This window comes from Hypomesus transpacificus, chromosome 12 (assembly GCF_021917145.1).
Source record: "Hypomesus transpacificus isolate Combined female chromosome 12, fHypTra1, whole genome shotgun sequence".
In the NCBI taxonomy this organism is placed as follows: domain Eukaryota; kingdom Metazoa; phylum Chordata; class Actinopteri; order Osmeriformes; family Osmeridae; genus Hypomesus; species Hypomesus transpacificus.
This window is the reverse complement of record NC_061071.1, coordinates 738901-759020: the sequence shown is the minus strand read 5'-3', so window position 1 is coordinate 759020 and position 20120 is coordinate 738901. Positions and strand designations below refer to the sequence as shown.

The following is a 20120-nucleotide window of genomic DNA, read 5'->3' as shown; positions in this document are numbered from 1 at the left end:
ATATATTGTAAACCTTCACTTGCATTTTGGACCCATACACCTGTCTTAGTCCCAATAAAGGCACACAATAAACACTCAAACACTCATGAGAGCCAATTTTATCCAACCATTGAAAATACCGTAAGCATGTAAGAGTTTGAAACTTAATGTCATGGAAACTTTCACAGATCATAAATTCCCCTGTGTTTAACTATCCCAGGCCCATTGCCGAAAATACATTCAGGGCAAGTTTTTATTTCCCCTAATGCCAATTCCTTCACAAATGTTTTATTAAACTCCTAAATAGATCTATGTAATCATAACCGATAACCAGGACTCACCAAAGAAAACCAAAACACTTAGGGATTTACTTTACATTTGTCTTTCCAAACATGTATGATAAAGTGAATAAAGAGCTTTGAAAATCACTCAGGAAGAGCACCCTCTACATAATTTTTGAACTGTCTGTTCTGATCTCTCTTTCCAACTAAACAGATCTGGAGTGCTGATTGTTTGCACTGACCCAAATTTTAAAGTCGAGTCGAGTTAAAGCTTTAGACTTGCCTCAAGAGACTACTTCTCTGTGCTCAGAACATTAGTTTAACAACCAATTTGGTGGGTAGTGGTAAAATGTATCGTGTTGTGGGCCTGTAGTTGTGTTTCTGTCTTTTTTTTACCCAGTTTATTTGCGTCAAAGACATACATTGTATCGTACATTACTGGGAGTATATGGGGGAAGTCATGGCCATGGTGGCTGGCATGCAGTACAACACCAGGCCAAATGCCAGCAGTGTTGGAGGGGATGTTATGACTTGTGTGTGCGCAGCTGCCAGCGTGCTCCACAGATGTCGCACTGGCATGGAACAATCCCTTAATTAAGGAGTTCCTCTACCCCTCCCACCTCGAACTCCCTCACCACCAGTACCACTACTTTATATACAGAGAGGAATCAACCCCCCCCCCCCCCCCTTTCCAGAGTCAATTGCGGCGTAGCTGGGCAGAGCCCCCTCAGTGACTCCACGAAGCCTCCAGTGTCGAATCATGATGTCATCAAGGCAGGGCGGGTCCCCCTCTCACCCAACCTACTATGTGTCACCCCCGTGTGTTGGGCTGCCGGGGATGGAAGGAGCAGGGGGGGAAGGCAAAAGTAAATGATTGAATGTATTCCACATGTTCCAGTGTGGCAGGGAAAGATCTGATCAAAGCTGATTTTAGGTTTATCATCTGTATTTCACTGTTTTTTGTGGCTGTTAATAATGGCTCAAGTGATTAAAACTTATGTAACATCTGGTCCCATCTAATTCATATACCTAAAACAGGAAGATTTAATAGTTCCCTTATTTTTCAATAGGAAGACTTTCTTCTGAAGTCAGGTTAGTTGAGCATACAATCCTTGGCAAAGAGAGACCATGAGTAAAGCTCTCTCTAATGCCTTATTGTAATCTAAATTGACCCTTATCACTTTACTCTCACCACTGTTTATTCAGTGATGTAATGAGTCCCTGGATTGGACTTCAGACTGGCCAGCCAGTCAACGTATTTCCTCCAGTCGGAAAAATTCATGCTTAACATAACTTGTAGACCTATAGGCTATCCAAGACTGAGAAATGCACTGTGTATTGTCTGTCATGTGTTACATGAAATTTATCAAGGTAGGATATTACACTAAATTAATCACTTGACCCAAGAACATTTTTTGTTCTATAGGAATGTAATTTGACTATGTCCCATGGTCTTAGTAATCCTCTTTAAAATGTATTAATTAAATACAATTCTATAAAACACTTGTAAATACACTACCCCGAGAAATTAAGATGCTATAAGAATGGTTCAGAAATCCAACAGCATGTCATCTTTTGTAGTGTATAACTAAAAATGTGGTTAAAATCCTCCTCAGTATACCCATATATCAGTATAACTCATGTCACTCATATTATTACTCAGATTTAACTCATATTTTACTTGACTGTTAATTGCATGGTACTTTACATCTAAATCTTAACTATATTACTTACATCGTCACAGTTCTTTTTCACAAGCACATTTTAGTTGCTCAAAAATGGTGCACTCCCAAAAGTAGTAAATATGTCATGGAAAGTTGTACAGACTGCACAGTAAGCAGTAATAATGTTGTGGGGTGTGGGTAGGGAACAGATGGTGATTCAACCCATGCATACCCTTTTGATATGATACCTAAGCTCACCAACACACAGGATGTCAGCAACCTGAATGTTAAATAACTGACTTACTGAAACAATTCACAAGAAATGTGAATTGTGAATTATAAAGAGTGAGAGGAGGTCTGAAAGCAGTGTAAAAATATGAATTAAAATATGCTTATGGTAAAAATTACATTCAGGAATTAGTGCATCATCACTGACTAACAAAAGATATTCCCTCGCATATACATGAGAAACAATGATCTAAGAAACTCAGGCTCCAATTTTCTGCCAATTTAATGTTGGCAGTAGACTTAAGTTTGGGCATGTGTATTGAGTATTTTGGCCATGTCTGTGTCTAATTTAATTTCCTATAACTGATTAAATCGGGCTATGTAGAGGGATTCATGTAAATGCCATGTATTCATGTCAAGATAGATTTGTTAGTGAATTGGTAGGTGTCCTTTAAAGCACATTGAATGAGTTTGCGTTGGGCCAGTAGATGGCAATCTGTCAGCAGCCCTGACAGTTCTCTACGGTAAACTACAGTCAAAATTTAAACATGAGAAACAAACCAGACTAATTTGACTCTAGTTAAGACATAAATCTACTGCAGACAAATGAAAGATTGTATCATTTGTAAATTTAAGTAAAGCCGTATGTACTGTATCCTTCAAATCTGCAACAGATCTTCCCAAAAATCATCCTTTTTCATTATTTCAGTCATCTAGCCCTCTCTTGAAGTTAATATATTTGAAAAAGTAACAACAACAACAACAAAAATATTTAAAAAAACGGTTCAAAGGATCTTGCCTGAGAAACATGTTTTAACTTACATAGACAGTATCTTGGGACACTTATTAAGAGGGACTTCATAGTATAGTAATTGCTTAACAAGTGTTTAAGAACAAGTAAGGTACAGGTGTCTCAACAGCAATGTTGTATCAATAAGATAAATAGAATAGGCAAATAATATATACCAAAATACAATTTGTGAATTACATAGAAAATATATATTTTAATCATAATGCTATTTAAAGTGGTACATTAGGAGTAATTATCTGCTTGCTAAATATTTTTAGAACGTTTTTTACCTACTTTTGGACAAAGCTACTTCTAAATTTATTTAGAAACCCCACAATCTTTCAATCTAGAAAGTTATCACAGCACTCACTTACAGCTCAAGATTTACATGTAAAGAATGACCACAGTTTTAAAAGTTTCAAAACCTGTACAGAGAACCCAAACTTTCAGTGCTTTGCCTCTTACCTGTGCCATACGTCTATCCAACTCTCACTGATTGAAGCTCAATCCTTGGCTGTACTCTCAACTCTCTCATCGACTGTGGTGTGGACATTCCAGCAAGGAAACCAAACAATAAGAGATGTGCTCACTGCATGCTCCCTGCCCATAAGTATTACATCATCACCATGTCCTTATATGGAGCTTTATGCTCTACTGGCTCTCAATGGGGGTGTGCTCGTCGGTGTGTGTGTGTGCGTGCGTGTGTGTGTGTGAGAGAGACATGGAGAGAGAGTGTCAACCAACGTAAAGAGTGTGTTTGTCTTAAAAACAAGGAAAGAAAAGTGTGATGTGTGTAACATCTGCAATATCTGTTCTCTCTGTCAGTGCTTAAGAGAAGAAGAAACCAGAGAGTGAGGAGAGACAAGTGGTTTAGGCTACAGCATTTCCTTCTGGCTTTCCTCAGGAAAGGTCATTCATTCTGTCAAGAAATTTGTCCGTAAAAGACCCCTTAGTAAGACAATCTGTGGGTGGATTATGTATGTATTTTGATAAATAAATGTAAATTGTGTTGGACACCATAGTACAGAATAATAAACAACAGTATGTTCCATACTGTGCCTTGGTAATTAATCGAAGTATCCAAATCAATACATCCACACTAAAATTATTACATATGAACTTATTTAGACTTAACTTATGTTCACATTATGTTTTCAAATAATTACAATTTGAAACAATAGGTTCAGTTGATTTTATGTAATAGTGATAGTGATAAACATGATCACATTCCTTCTTCCGTCTTCCTGTTTGAAAAGCTCCTATTGTTCATTGGAAGAAAATCTACTGTTTGCTTGAACAGCAGAGAGAACTCAGCATCCGAACGGATTTACTGGGGCATCAGTCATGTTCATTAGGGTGAACCAAGGAAACATAGAGACATGTTCTGTCTGGAAAGTTTTAAATCACTTGATATGTCACAGTTTGTACAATGGCCTGGAGTCTGCTGCCAAATCAATGTAGGGAGGGTTGCCAAAAAGAAGGAAATAGAGATGTCTCTGAGAACATCCAACATCATTTTGTTCTGTTGTCCAGAACAAATAGATGTCAGTCACCACACTAAAATAAGAAAGCCTTATGGCAAGTAAGGTTATTTATCCTATAGTATGTAATGCTGCTGTCTTTTGAAAGACTTTTAAAAGACTTGATTGTCACATACTATTTTCTAATAGATTGCCGAACGTATGTTTCAGCTCCTTACTTGTTTACCCCAAAATAAATAGTTTGTTGGAACAAACACACACCTCTAAATAGAGACCCAAAATAGATATGCCTAGTTACCGAATTTGGACATTTCCAAAGGCTTTGGGGCTCAACAAGCCAGATGTTCAGATTTCTCTGTAACAGTTGGCCAAACAAACAAGTTAGCTTTGTGAACATCTTCCAAATGGCAAATAATGGCAAAATGAAGCTGTGTTATGCAACGTTCTGGTGCAAGCTCTTCCTCTGACACAGTGACGAGAAATGTTAAGTGTGAGGATTGAATTGCCTGTTTAAATAACTTGTGTGTTTTCCCCAGAACAGTTTTTGGCCACCTCATGCTGGAGCAATTGCTCCTAAACCTCATGATCCAGTGTCATATACAGTGCCCTCCAAAAGTATTGGAACAGTGAGGCGAATTCCTTTATTTTTGCTGTAGACTGAAAACATTTGGGCTTGACATCAAATAATGAACGTGAGACCAGAGATCAACGTTTCAGCTTTTATTTCCAGGTATTTACATCAGGATCTGATGCACAACTAAGAAAATATCACATTTTGTTTGAATCCACCCATTTGTCATGTGATCAAAAGTATTGGAACAGATATACTTAAAACATATTTAAGTGAATAAGACTTAATATTTAGTTGCAAATCCTTTGCTTTCAATAACTGCAGCAAGTCTGTGACCCATTGACGTCACCAAACTTTTGCATTCTTCCTTTTTGATGCTTTCCCAGGCTTTCACTGCAGCCTCTTTCAGTTGTTGTTTGTTTTGTGGGGTTCCTCCCTTCAGTCTCCTCTTAAGCAGGTAAAATGCATGCTCTATAGGGTTTAAGTCTGGAGATTGACTTGGCCAGTCTAATACCTTCCATTTCTTGCCCCTGATGAACTCCTTTGTTGTTTTGGCAGTGTGTTTTGGGTCGTTATCTTGCTGCATGATGAAGGCTCTGCCAATCAGTTTGGTTGCATCTTTCCTTAAATTGGCAGACAAAATGTTTCTGTAGACTTCCGAGTTCATTTTGCTGCTGCCATCATGTGTTACATCCTCAATGAAGATTAATGAGCCCGTCCCAGAAGAAGCCATGCAAGCCCAAGCCATGACATTACCTCCACCGTGTTTCACAGATGAGCTTGTGTGTTTGGGATCATGAGCAGTTCCTTTCTTTCTCCAAACTTTAGCCTTTCCATCACTTTGGTAAAAGTTAATCTTTGTCTCATCAGTCCATAAAACTTTGTCCCAGAATTTTTGAGGTTCATCTCTGTACTTTTTGGCAAATTCCAGCCTGGCCTTCCTATTCTTCTTGCTAATGAGTGGTTTGCATCTTCTGGTGTAGCCCTTGTACTTTTGTTCATGAAGTCTTCTGCGAACAGTAGATAGTGATACCTTCACTCCTGCCATCTGGAGGTTGTTGCTGATCTCACTAACAGTTGTTTTAGGGTCTTTCTTTACAGCTCTCACAATGTTTCTGTCATCAACTGCTGATGTTTTCCTTGGTCTACCTGTTCGACGTCTGTTACTTAGTACACCAGTAGTTTTCTTCTTCTTCAGGACATTCCAAATGGTTGTACTGGCTATGGCCAATGTTTCTGCAATGGCTCTGATTGATTTTCCATCTTCTCTAAGACTCACAATTGCTTGTTTTTCACCCAAAGACAGCGCTCTGGTTTTCATGTTGTTTTCACCTCTGAATACAGTCTGCATAGACAAAACCTATCTTACCCAATCTGAACCTGAGTGTAGACATTCAGTGGTATTTATTGATTGAATAATGTATGTAATAGGACACACCTGGGCAACAAAACACACCTGTCAGTCACATGTTCCAATACTTTTGCTCACGTGACAAATGGGTGGGTTCGAACAAAAAGGTGATATTTTCTAATTTGTGCATCAGATCCTGATGTAAATACCTGGAAATAAAAGCTGAAACGTTGATCTCTGGTTTCACATTCATCGTTTGATGTCAAGCCCAAATGTTTTCAGTCTACAGCAAAAATAAAGGAATTGGCCTCACTGTTCCAATACTTTTGGAGGGCACTGTATGCGTCAGTACAAAATGTGAAGTGTTTTGTAGACACAACTAGTCACAAGTTTGGAACCGTGTTGTGGAGAAGAAAACTAACCATATCCTTTCTGTTTCCCTACAAAACCTTATTGAGGTATTGTAACAGACGTGGCCTTGCTCCATCAGAGGTACACTCCGATCGATGTTCGCCCCTCACAGGGATAGAACCCGCCACCTCTGACCTCCCATGCGACCACTACCAGCTACGCCAACGAAAAGCTAGCTATTTGCTGGCGCGGTTGTCCTGCTACATACCTGAGGAGTGAGTTTAACCGATCAACACCGGCTACACTATTGTATCGGTCTAACCAAACAGTCAGGCCTGGCAAAGCCCAGTCAGCTGGTCTAACCCTGAGTGACTATAGTCTTCTAGAAGAAGAAGATTCATCTTTTTATGCATGATGTGGTACACACACAACCATATAGGGAGTGCCCCATGCAGCTGTCTTGCTGTGAGGCGGCAGTGCATGGCTCTATCGATGTCTCAGACACACACTCCTTCCTGACTGCAGTGAATGTTCAGACTGCAGACTGAGACACACGTTTGTGAAGAGACTAGTGCTACAACATAGCTGCCTGTGACCTGATCACCTGACACATTACATCACTGGCTCATAATCAACTCCACATGTTTCACTCGCTCCCCCTTCCTCCCTCTCTCTCTTTCTCAAACCTCTGCATGATTTACATAGTTCAACCGCTGAGTGAATTTTATGAGATTCATGTACACACACGTTTGAAGTTAATGTTTATGTCATTCATTTATGTCATTCACTCCACACCAGGGGCCTCTGTGTTTAAGAGGGGACATCCTGATTGGCTCATATCCTGTGTGTTTACCAAGTACCAATCACTAATTGTGTTTACAGCTGTTGACTTTCTATTTCTCCCTTTCTCGCTCTCTCTCTCTATACACATATACATATTTGTAGAGTGTATATATCTATATAGATATTGTAGCTGTTCATTATGCAACATTGATAAGGTTCAGGTTTACTATTTCCTACACACACAGATACATACATACAGTATTTGTCTCTTTCTTTCAAACAGAATGTGAACCTGAATCTTATCAATGTTGCATAATGAACAGCTACAGTCAGTGAGCTGTCACCTGACAAACTATAATTCAGAGCCATATAACTGTTTTTGTCACTCTGTGTGTGTGTGTGTGTGTGTGTGTGTGTGTGTGTGTGTGTGTGTGTGTGTGTGTGTGTGTGTGTGTATGTGTGTGTGTCAATAATGTGTGTAGACATCAGGATATATGTCTGATGCTGGGCACAGCTGATAATGATTACTGCTGGGAGTGTTTGGACTTTGATGCCCCTCAGGGTACAACAGAGGATGCTCCAATAATTGTTTTCACAACCACTTGCTTGAGCTCAGCTAGACATCAGACAGTGTGGGATTGTGCCCCTTGCCTCCCTCTTCAAACGACTTGTTAGCTCCCAATGCAGAGAAGCCAGAGGCTGGCTCCAGCTAACCTCGATAAATAACCACTTGCTACAAATAGCCCAAGTCCCAAGGTGTTTTTTGGGAGTGTTTGAATCTGGTTAAGACACCTGAAGGGTGAGCCAATTGTTCTCCAGGTCAGTATAATACGTCCTATAAAAACACTATTAGCCTTAAGTCTCCTTGTCCCAGCACTGGCCATACAACCCAATCAAGCCCATTCACTGTAGCGTCAATGCTTAGTTTACAGTTAGTGTCTGTGGACAGGAAACAGAGAGTGTGTAAACACCTATTATAAAAGGAACCAACACTCCCTGCTTTATCCTTAGATACACTCAGCTGTCGCCATGCTTAACATCACAGGCTACATCATCGCCTGTTTGGAGGATGCCAAGAATATGAAGCCGCCATTTAAAATGTCTGGCCACTCCCTTTTCAACCCCTACTGTGTGTCTAAGTAGCAGTACAAACGTCTGGTGTTCCCTCCAGTCTCAGCTTGAAACAATACTGAGGTAAAATTTGTGCAATTAGCATACCTGTATACTTCAAAGTCTTCACGGCTGGCGCCCCCCTCAATTACCCAACAAACCTACAGTAAGCAACACTTGTTAATGCAAGCAAAATGGAGGTTGCTGTGAGTGATTTATTCCCCTCCAAGAAAGAGAGAGAGAGGATGGAGACCTGATGAGAGAGAGAGATGCTCATAGAAGGCTATTATCTTATATGTCTAAACACTGCTGGGTTATTATATACAGAGGAAATGATTTCCCAATCTATTCATTCTTTTGCGATTGCACTAGGGGAAAAACTCACAAGCAGGAGGTTCTCTGTTAGTAAATAAGCCCTTTGTCGTCCAACATCACCACATAGCTATGTCAAAACTGAGGCAGTCAAGTGGACATTTTTGTCTTTTCCTTGTAAACAGTTCTAATTATAGACGGCAATGACGGTTTTGTTGAATGTTTCAATCGTTAGTTACCTACTGAACACATCAGCCTGTTTTAAATTAGGAGAAGGAACAGACACACAGTAAACTAATTGTAGTTAGCCTCTCTCTCTCTCTCTCTCTCTCTCTCTCTCTCTCTCTCTCTCTCTCTCTCTCTCTCTCTCTCTGTCTCTCTCTCTCTCTCTTTCTCTCATGTCAATGAAGATTCACCCGTGCCAGCATGTGATCTTTAATCAAAGTGTGGCAAAATCTTGGACAGCTTAACAGAGCAGTCCACCCAATGACACAGGGATTGTCCAGCTTTGCTTCCATCACACACACACACCGCACACACATACACTTCCCCTGTCCACTCAGCATTTCCACTGAAGCTAGCCAACAGATTGCTCCAGACCCTCCCTTCCACACCACAGATAAACATGTAAGCATTTGTATTCAACTAAGAATTTAAATGATAGTGATTTGATAACCAGGCTTGACACTCACTGGTGTTCAGTAAAAAGGGACAAGTCTGTCGGACTGTGATAAATGTCTGTGATCTGTTTGTAGGGGGGTGAGATTACAGCTAGGCAATTACATCATTTCCTTCTGATTCTTTCCCTATTTGGTCAGCAGCTTTTTTAAACAAGTGAGTTACAAGGAGAGACATACTGTATACTCAGAGTTACAGAGACTGAGACATAGTCAACAGTACAGTTCACGTATGAATAATCTTGATCAAGTACTCTAGTAGGAGATCATTGACCGTGTCAAGGGCCTGTCTGACATGAGGGGATCAACTCTAAGATATTAATGAGCGCTCCCTTGACTCTTGCAGGTCCGTTCTGTGGCTGATGTCATAGTCTGGGACATAGCTGTTATCACCTCAGTGACATGACACAACAGATGGTTTGGATTTGTTCTGGGCCTTTGGTAGAGCACAGGAGGGTACTCTCTCTATATTGCCAGTGGGAAACGTCTGAGATCTGAGAATGGTCTGGAAAGCGACCTTGTTATCATTCCGATGCATTTATATTGCATTCTTTGACACCTTGAAATATGCTCCCTGACATAAAACACATCTCTATTGCTTTTTCCCTTTTCCATTTGAAAGCAGTGTGTTGCCTTTGGGGCACGTAAAGATTGTGAAGATTTCTAAATTTCACGATTTGATTGGGGTTGGAGATATATGGTTTTATCTATTTACTGTGAGTAAGCATCTTAGTCAATATTGCTAGAACCCTAAAATTATATCAGATTTTTCATGTCATTTTGGGGCAATCAACTGTCAGTAATATATGGGTACATGAAACGTGAGATCATAATGTTCTTTGTTTAAAAAAAAGTGTACTTTAGACATGAGGTCATGGTATAATTAACTCAAATTAGAGATCCAGCCATAGTGTTTAAGCACTATTTAATTCTCATGTGCTTGCTTGTCTATGTCACTACCTTCCATGCAGACTCAAACTTTATGGCTATTGGCTAAACTCATTGCATGATGTCATTTGAAGGATGAGTAGAACGAGGGAGAAAAAAGGGAGAAAGATGGAGGAAAGGAGGCTGGAGGAATTTTCATGTCTTCTAATTTGGCATCACAGCTCCAGAATGGAATAATTACAATACTGTAAACAAACATGTTTGCATAATGCAAAGAATGAAAGAACATTTTTGTAGTCTATGTTTAGGGTTTGTCTCAAACTCTCTAGATGTTCAACAGGCTCTGTGATAAAAAGGTGAAAACCTGACTTATCCTCTTGACATTGAAACTTCCCAGTTGCCCTTTTAACTTAAGCCAACTGTTTGGCATGGCTCCCGAAATGCTACAGCCAGCTTTAAAATGTCTTTGAACCCGTCCTCTCTCCAGCCCCCACTCATAAATGTAAGGCACTTTTTTCATAGCCAGGGTATTACCTTATTTGTGACCCCTCTGAGTTTACCTCAGATATCATCTTCTGGAGTCAGACCCAGTAAGACCATGTGTTCATTGTGTGAGAAGAGAGGAGCAAAACTTTTAAAAAATATATACAGGGGTTATGATGGTGGTGGGTTCAGTTTCATCATTCTAATCTTAAAGTGAAGTCAGCGTATGATACCTAATCCCTAGTGATCCCCATGGCCCCAATGTTCTGTTTCTTTATCCTTTAATGTTCCAAGCAGTGTCACACAAATTGGCCCTTACTTATGTTACCCTTGGGGAGTATATTTTGTACACTGTGTTTTTGGGTCCTGTGCGGTCAAACCACTGAAAACAACAAGAGATTAGCATTACAAAGAAAGTTTGCAGATTACTTTATAATTATGTTTTTGAGAAGAACAAAACATGTTTGGATGAAATCAAATCCACTCTGCATTTGGATTATAGTTACAGCCATTTATTATTATTGCCCTGATAATTAACTCTTTGAGCCAATAGACTTGGAGTTTACAACCGTTAAATGAATTAAATGCTTCCTCTAGAGTTTGTATAAAAATGTGACAGGTTCTATGTTAATCCATGCATGTCTAAATTTCATCAGCAATTTTCCATATAAAGATTGGTTGGCTATGAACAGTTTGATACATCATGTTTTAGTTACTGTAAGCCCATGTGGCAATGATTAATAACCTCCTTTGTTAACATTTTGTAATGTAATTCTAAATTAGTAGTTAAAAATGTTTTTTTGCTGCAAAATTGCAAACAAAAGATTATACTTCTGATGTTCAATCCTACTGTATGTTGGAGGAATAGTCCATCATCAATCATGTGAAACACCTCACATTAAACCTTGCCAAGACATAAGGAGGAACGAAATTTAAGACCCAACAGTGTCTCTTTAGTGCTTAGTCCTCCAATGGATGGATTGGGACAGTATGATCCTTCGAACAGATCCATTGTTACTTGCCAACGAGTCCAGCCCAAATATTTTAGTTTTGGTTTCTATATCCCGCCTTGACATCCGACCACCTCAGTCTCGACAGGCAGTGTTGGGATTCAGGATATGGCCTTGAATCTATTTCTCCCATGGTAACCCACCTCCTTCCACCCCTACTTCAGTTTCAGCTCTATTCAACTTGGACTTGAAACACTGGAAAGTCGACACTTGTAAATTCCCAAAATTGATGAATGTGGGTGGGGAAAGTTACCGAACGGAGCATGAGAAAGCCAATCTACCTCTTCTCAAACAAAGGGTGCATTCACAACGAGCAAGTAAACAACACAATGATCTTTTTGACAACCCTATTGAGTCTGCATCAGTTGAGCTCCGTCAAGGAAAAGTGAATTGAGGCCCCATCCCTGTACATGTTAGTGATTAACTGGTCTTACCTAGTGTTGTTTCCTAACACACACAAAAAAGAATACGATTTTAAACAAATCTAATTAACCACTTCCAGAAGCTCTGTTTGACACCACAGTGCCAGGAACTCACTAACTGGTAATCCAAATAACAAGAATATGGCAGGCAATGTACAATAGTTTTCTTGCAATCATTTAGAATTTTCACTGAGTATGACATTGTTCTGAAATTATATTAATTATAACGTGTTCATTTAGCAGACGCTATCATGCAAAGCAATGTACAGGGGAATTTCAACCTGAGACCTCTTAATCTACAGTCAAATCTTAAATCGCTGAGCTATACCTGTACCATGTAACTTGTTCACTGTCTATGAAGCTGTCCTATTTTGGACCATATACTGTGATGATTTGCATGATTTTCTTTCCTGGGAAGAGAACAATCTGGAGTATTTCAACAAAACTTGCGAAAGCCTCAACAAACTCAACAGCAGCTGAAGTAAACCATAACACCTTACCTCAGTGACAACTATTGACAAAGACAAGCAAAACCTGCTCACAACTGGCCTTGTCACTGTTTGTTACAAGCAGTTCTCTTGGACATGTCTGGTTTCTTACTGTTGGTTGTCACTCCACTTGACACAATACAGAACAATAAACTGGCCCATGTTTGCCAGGACTTTAAACATATAAAAATCTATCTGTGATCTTTCAATGAAACAACAAGGAACATTAGCACATTCGTTTGCACAATTCAACTGGAACCGGACAGAGAACGCCTTCACCGTGATAAGAGATTTCAACTGGCAGCTTTAGGGCCTTTTTAGTCGTCCATATTTCACTCACTATCTTGACACCATGTTGGCACTACTAGGAGCACAAGCACAGCCTCATTGTTCAGACACAGCAGCTGCCAGCCTGAAAGACGTCATGTCCAAATTCTCACTGTCGTTTCCTTCCAGGCTGACAAAACCAGAGGGAAAAAAATTGTGTTTTCCTCTATTGCAACTTTTGCCAAGTCGTAATTCAAGAGTTATCCTGTAATGTCATTGAAACTATGATAAATTAGATAACCCTGCCTTGTTGGTAAAAGTACCCTCCATGTGTCATTATTGGAATATTTGCTCTTCAGTTGTTTTATTTTCCGTATTTGGCCTTGGTAGTAACATTACATGGTTCACAGAAAGTGCAGGAAATAGATTCTATGTTCTGTTTCTTTACTCGGACAGTCTTGAACTTTCAGTAGAAATATACTGTCTAACCAAACCTGCTGATGACTATTGACTGATTGTAGACTGGCTGTTTAGCTCTTTAGTTCATAACATAACATTGGCCTCCACTTTAGAAAACAGTCCCTCAAGTGATATTGAAGCCAGCTGGAGGCATCTATTTTTGTATTCTTGACAGTGACACAAACTTGGCAAATCTACGCAAGCTTAAATTGAAGATGCAAAATGTGATACATGATAGTTCTGCCAAAAATTCCAAAATTGGCCACAGAACTGATCAGGTACTGTAATTTACTGGGGCCCACACACATCCCTGTATGGTAGACTTTCGGTATTTTTCAATCAAACTTCCACAGAAATCTCTGCACTATTTAGTCCTTTATTTTCCATGACCTTATCTTTGGGAAATGCCATCCAGTGTGATAACCAGTGAAGACTATTCCCTTTAATCATGTATTCCTTACAAGGCATTACCCCTCAACAAAAACTGGAGAACGAGGGGAAATAATACGAGCTGTGTGGCTGGTCGGAGTAATGACTGCATTCTGTCAGGGATCTGTAATCACATGACGCCATACAGTGATGGCTTCCTGGACCTAAATACCTTTTACATTTATGGAGGTAAAGGAGGATTTTCTGTCAGCTCTACAAACAAAGCAGAAGCACACACTCATTAAACTGGACTTTCATGTGGGTCTCAGTTGTACTTCACCCCCATTGAAACACACACTGAGTTGGGATCTGCAGGATGAAGGGATTGCAAAGATGCTGGTCTTTGAGTATTTGGTGACGTGAAAAGTCAGTATTATAAACGGCAATCTATTTGCTACTAAGGCAGAATGCTAAAATCCCTTGAGTTTAGCTTCTGCTAGTTAGTGTTAGCCAACTAACAAGCAAACAAACCGGCTAATCTAAATGATCAGCAAGTGGCTGGAGTTACAGAACTTCAAGTGGAACACTTTGACCACAGTGGTCTTATCAAACAGATTTCAACTTCAGTGATTCTTTGGTTTCCCATGGCTGAGTGAATGGGACAATCCAGTCACTATCTGGACGTAATAGAAGGAGCAAGAGGTGGTGGTGGTGGTGGTGGTGGGGGGGGGGGTCAGGGTGGCTGGCAGACTAGTCAAAGTTTGCACAATCAGGAATTGGCTCACTTTTTCCAAAGTGTCCAAAACCACGCCTGTCTGAAACAGTGACACTAGTGAGGCACTCAGGAAGGGCATGAAGGGGAAAGAGAACCTTAAGAGAGTGTAGCCTAAGTATCCATTCCAGAGCATCTCAAATACAAGCATTAACATAAACATATTTTACAACAAACACATCTGTGTAAAATATGTTCCCATGGAACATATTTTAAAGTGATGAGTGATGAGTTTTTTAAAGTGATGAGTTTGTTTGGGCAATTAAGTGTCTTCGAGGCAATTAAGTATTTTCTTAATTTCTTGGAAGGAATTGGTAAATGTGTCATATTTGTGTGATTCCTGATGGTCACCTTCACACAAAGCAAGGCTTAAACATACATTTCATGTCAAGTAGGGTATTGTGATTTACATGTTGCACGCAGTCAATAATTCTTCATGCCCTGTTAATCAACGGTAAAAAACTAAAAGAATGTACAGTATGCGTGAGTGAAAACCATTTGGGAATTCCTCAGAATACAGGTGTGCCATTCTGAAGAGTCATGACAGACATAAGAACCTTGGCTATGGGCTCAGGAATCCAATTTGTCAGCTAGATGAATGATGTTTTTGATGCCAGTCTTTTCAACGAGCACTGGAGTGATGGTGTCTGTTGTACATGAACAAGATATGTAGTTGTAGAGTTGTGAAGGTGGATGCTGCTCACGCTTGCAGCAAGAAATGGGCAGTTGGCTGACGTCTTCCTGTAACAGAGCGATTTGTAGCAGATATGCACATACATGGAAAGTTCACTACCTAGCCTGAAGCAAAAGTGTAAGGTGGTCATAAATAATAATGGATTCAAGATAGCAAATGGACACGCAATGTACTATTTTCAAAGAGCAAGGGAGGCAGGACTGGATAATAAGCATCTCTGGCAATGATGACATCACAATGGAATGTTCCACATGCACCTGAATGATGTCATTGCTGAAATAGCACAACTGCACAAAAATACTGAGCTACCTGGGAAACCTTTGGGAGGGGCAGAATGCAATAAGCAAATATGATATCTGAGTTTTCAGCCTTGGGACGTTTGAGTGCTATTTTGCAAGATAAATTAAACGTCCAAAGAGAACATTTGAAGCAAGTTGCAGGGTCAGGGTATGTGGGTGGGTGTGTGTGCTTGAGCGTATGCATGTGTGTGCTTAGGTTATGTTTGCTGCAACATCTGCTCATGGTTAGAGTGGAGCTAGACTCTCACATCCCTGGCATATTGTAGCAGGCTTGCAGCAGTGAGGTCATCAGCCCTGGACGGCAGCTCAATAGCCATTTAATCGGAGGAGGACCGGGGGGGGGGGGACCGGTTGACCCATAACCCCCCCAGATTAACATGCTTCTTGGGCTTTCCAAGGAGGGGTCACCCAACAGTCGGAGGCTCAGAGCCATGAAACAAGGTCAAAATAAAAAGAAGTAGAGTAGAGTGTGTGAGGGAGAAAGAGGGAGAGGACCATGGTGTCTGTTCCCAACGCTGTCTACACATAGCCTACAGAGTATGTAATCACCGCCACAGCTTGCCAGGACCCAGGAAAGGAAATGATTACATCCAGCTAAAATGCATCGTACAACAATGGATTAACAAGCGTGAAATTAAAACCCGGTGCAGAGCTGTGCTCTTCAAACAGGCCAGCCACGGCCCAGCTTGGGGCTTTGATAACAGAGACAGTTGTTGTTACCCTCTTCAGAGAAGTGATAAGTAGTTCCTTTTAGAAGCTGAATGTTCCGGAGTTCACTGTTTTTCTAACCTCCGTGGCTGGGTCTTAGGGAGGAAAGAGCTTTTAAGAACAGAAGCCGTAACAGCACTCACTGAGGTCTGTGAATGGGTGGATGGCTGTGTGCTGCAGTATCTACTTCTGCTAAATTCAGCTCAATTTAATCCATAAACAAAGGAATCCCAAAAAAGACATTATGAGGTTCCATGTTGGTTTACATCCAACCGATTTCATAAGCTTTAAAATGATCAAGCAGTGCCCTACTTTGCTGATTTTGAACAAGGAAACGAGACACTAAACACTGTACATCCTCCCATGACAGCTGCCAGCCTCGCTACACTGAGCCCACATAAAAACTCCAAAAAACCCTTAAAGGTCACAGACACAGGGATATTTGATAGCATGAAATGGAAAGCATAACTCTTAATTACCTAGATTAGACCAATGAAAAGGCTAATCTCTCTTCAGAGGATTGTCTAGACAAACAACCTGGGATTAGAAGAAGTAAAAGAACACCTAAGAAACACACATTTACCCTGCTGATGTAACGTAGCTCTCTGTTAGACAAACATGGAGCAGAGTCCCTGAGCAGAGATTGATGACGATGGCAGATGTAGAGAAACCTTCAGCACAGCTCATTTGTTCTCTCACTCCTTCTTTCAAATACAGAAACTTGTTTTCACACTCATTCAGACACACACACACACACCCACACACACACACACACCCGAGTCCACTGGAGCCAAATGTCCTCTGGCAGACTTGTAGCCTCCCTGCACAAAAAAAAAAAGAAGATCTGTCCGCTTCCATGACAACCTGACAACTTGTTGAACATGAGCTATAATTAATGCTTCTCCAAGTCATTGTATTCCTTGCCTTTTTTCACCCCATATAAATCTTTCGCTTTTGCTCACGGGATAATTAACATGACCCTGGACAGGAGACTGTTTTTCATGGCGGCCTCTCCTTTCTGACATGCTCAGTGATGGAGCGCAGGCCCTCATCCTCCTCACCACTATTAAGCCAAACGTACTCCAACACAGCACAGATAATGCTGCCATCAGAGACAGACCACTTCTGTTGGTTACCTGCCAGTGATCTGTACCCTGTGAGCCTGAGAGGGGTTTGGCAAGTGTGTGAAGTAGCTGAGGTAGCAGGGAGAACTCTTTCATACCTCAGCTGTAGAGGCCGGACTTCACACCAACTTTGTTCAACTGTCTTTCCACGCTGTCAAAATTCTTGATCGAATAGATTACCTATGACAATACTGTAACCGACCTGCACGTAGAGTACCCTCCATTCAGGTTCACACCAATTTACACTGAAGGACATTTCCTGAAATTTAAATTTGTATTCCCTTATCGCTCGTTGTTAGGGTGTCAACGTTCGCTTCCCCTTTGACTCGATACTTCCCATGCTTATGCCTAATAAAGACATTCACATTTGAGCCCCTAGACTAAGCCAGAGTATGTGTTTGTGGAAGCTTTAGTGAAACACTGCTATAACAACGACACAGGGCAGTTTCATTCTGGGCCAAGTCTTTAGGCCAAGTTATGTTCCAGCTGTTGTGTCCAGCCAACAAAAGTCACATTTCCTGTCCAAGAGTGGGTCATGGGTGAACTATTTCACAATTATAACAGGGCAACAGTCTGTACCTCTGTTCAAATAAATTAAATGATTTGGATTTGTTGCTTGCAATCATCTTACGCTGTCGTCCATTTCTTGTGATGCTCGGCAGCTGTTGTTTCATAATTTTTTGAAGGTTCTTTGAAGTTAGAAACTAAAGACTTCTTATAAACTGTAGTTCCTTTGCTTCAGGGTAACATGTTTCAACAGAACTGAAGTTAGCTCATTTTCAAGGTAGGTATTTCTATTGAAAGCCATTCAGAGACTGTTCTATTGTTTTTGATGATTAATCAAACTTTGCTTTACGTAAGCTCCTGTTTCTGAGATCTAGACAGAGAAAATAACAGTTTGACATCTTACTTCTGAGACTTGGCACAAGTGGTAGTATATTTCAGCAAAGATTGAAAACTTGATGTTATAACATCAAGTTATTGATAATGTTGCTATGATTTACAAACAGCCAAGCAGTATAGTTGAACTACCTTGACAATCACCATAAATCACGATGTGCGCCAACCTCTTTTCGGCACCACTAGAATCACAATCACCACCAGGACAGCCTACAGTACCGACCTCTCTCGCTCCTGCTCCAGCAAGTTGGTGTACTCGTCAATCTTCTTCAAGGTAGGTCTTTATTGAAAGTCATCCAGAGACGGTTCTATAGTATTTGATGATTAATCAAACTTTGCCTTAAGCTCCTGTTTCTGAGATTTAGACCGACCTCTCTCGCTCCTGCTCCAGCAGGTTGGTGAACTCGTCACTCTTCCTCATGAACTCCCCGTGGTTGCTCTTCTCGTCGTCCAGCTTGTAGAGCGCCTGCTTGTGGGACTGCTCCGCCATCAGAAGCTGCTCCAACATGCGCCTGTGAGTCTCCCTCTGCTTCTCCACCAGCTTGTCCAGCTGAGGACAAACATCAAAGGGGTTTGAATTAAGGACAAAAGACCGTTGGGGGGGAAACGGTCAACATTACTCAAAGCTGTTGTACCTCAGCCATGGGCTTCTCGTAGATGTCCTCCTCGAAGACGTCTACCTTGCCCTGGATGCCGTCTCTCTGCAGAGCTTGAAGCACCTTCTGTGGAGTGACAAAGCCATATTTGGCCTCAAGCAGAGCCAGGTCGATCTTCTCAGCCTTCAGCACAGTGATCACCTCATCTCTGGCCTGCGAGAGGAGGAGAGTCAAGCCTACTAAATCAATCTTAATGTACATGTGAACTAAACGGAATGAAGGAAAATATGTCTATTTCACTATGAGATATTTCTTACACCAGTGGTTTTGGTCAAATGTTTGTGCAAGTTTTATTTTCAGACCACCACCAACCTCTGTTTCAGAAGTTGATAAATTAGTGAAGAACAGTGTCCAGGGCCTCCAGACCACCCCTCAATCCCTTCATCCCTCTGTCCTTCCATCCCTCTATCCCACCAACCATCCAGCCGCCCCTGGTCACACTCTATCAAAAAGCCACGGTAGTGAGTGGCGTTCCACTCCTGCAGCCAAGGTCACCGTGACTCGGCCGTCTGCGGAAAGGATTTGGGGCCTCAAGTCTGAGGATTCATAAAAGGCTGTAGATGTGCTGTTCTCTTTTAATAGGTTCATCTCCCCTGTTCATCTCTTTTTATAGGCCTCTGTGTTACGGATGTGTGCCCCATCCATCACCGTGGGGGGGGTGCCCCCGGTGCCTGATGTCGGAACACTCCCCAGCTGTTGTCTGTCTGTTACCAGGAGAAGGCTTTTGCCCAGACAACTCACTGCCTGATGCACCACTATCACAGACAAGGCCTGACCTAGTTGACCCGTTGCCAGGCCTGTGGTGTCAATGCCAAATTAACCAGCTGCCCAGTCCAACTTTTGTTTCTGATCTTCTAGGTATGCCAGTCAACAAAATATAATCTCAGTACGATAAAGTTTTCGGAAAACTATTCGCTGCTAATTTTCCTTCAACACAGGTCCTGCCTTCTTCTCCATCCAGTACAACTATTTACACAATGACCTCTTTAGCCAGATCCACTGT

The 20120-nt window shown here is 41.1% G+C and overlaps 1 protein-coding gene across 3 annotated transcripts in view; it reads right to left on the bottom strand.

Moving 5' to 3' along the window:
* The window catches only part of filip1l (filamin A interacting protein 1-like), a 40502-nt gene that overhangs the window by 6518 nt on the left and 13864 nt on the right, over window positions 1-20120 (bottom strand). For 2 of the 3 annotated variants that reach the window (XM_047030920.1, XM_047030918.1), the window contains exons 3-4: window positions 19097-19270; window positions 18833-19011 (exon numbers count right to left, since the gene is read on the bottom strand). In XM_047030920.1, the coding sequence (XP_046886876.1) occupies window positions 18833-19011; window positions 19097-19270 (353 nt within the window). Of the gene's footprint in view, window positions 1-3407; window positions 3579-18832; window positions 19012-19096; window positions 19271-20120 lie in introns of those variants that run through there. The other variant, XM_047030919.1, reaches the window with a different exon arrangement.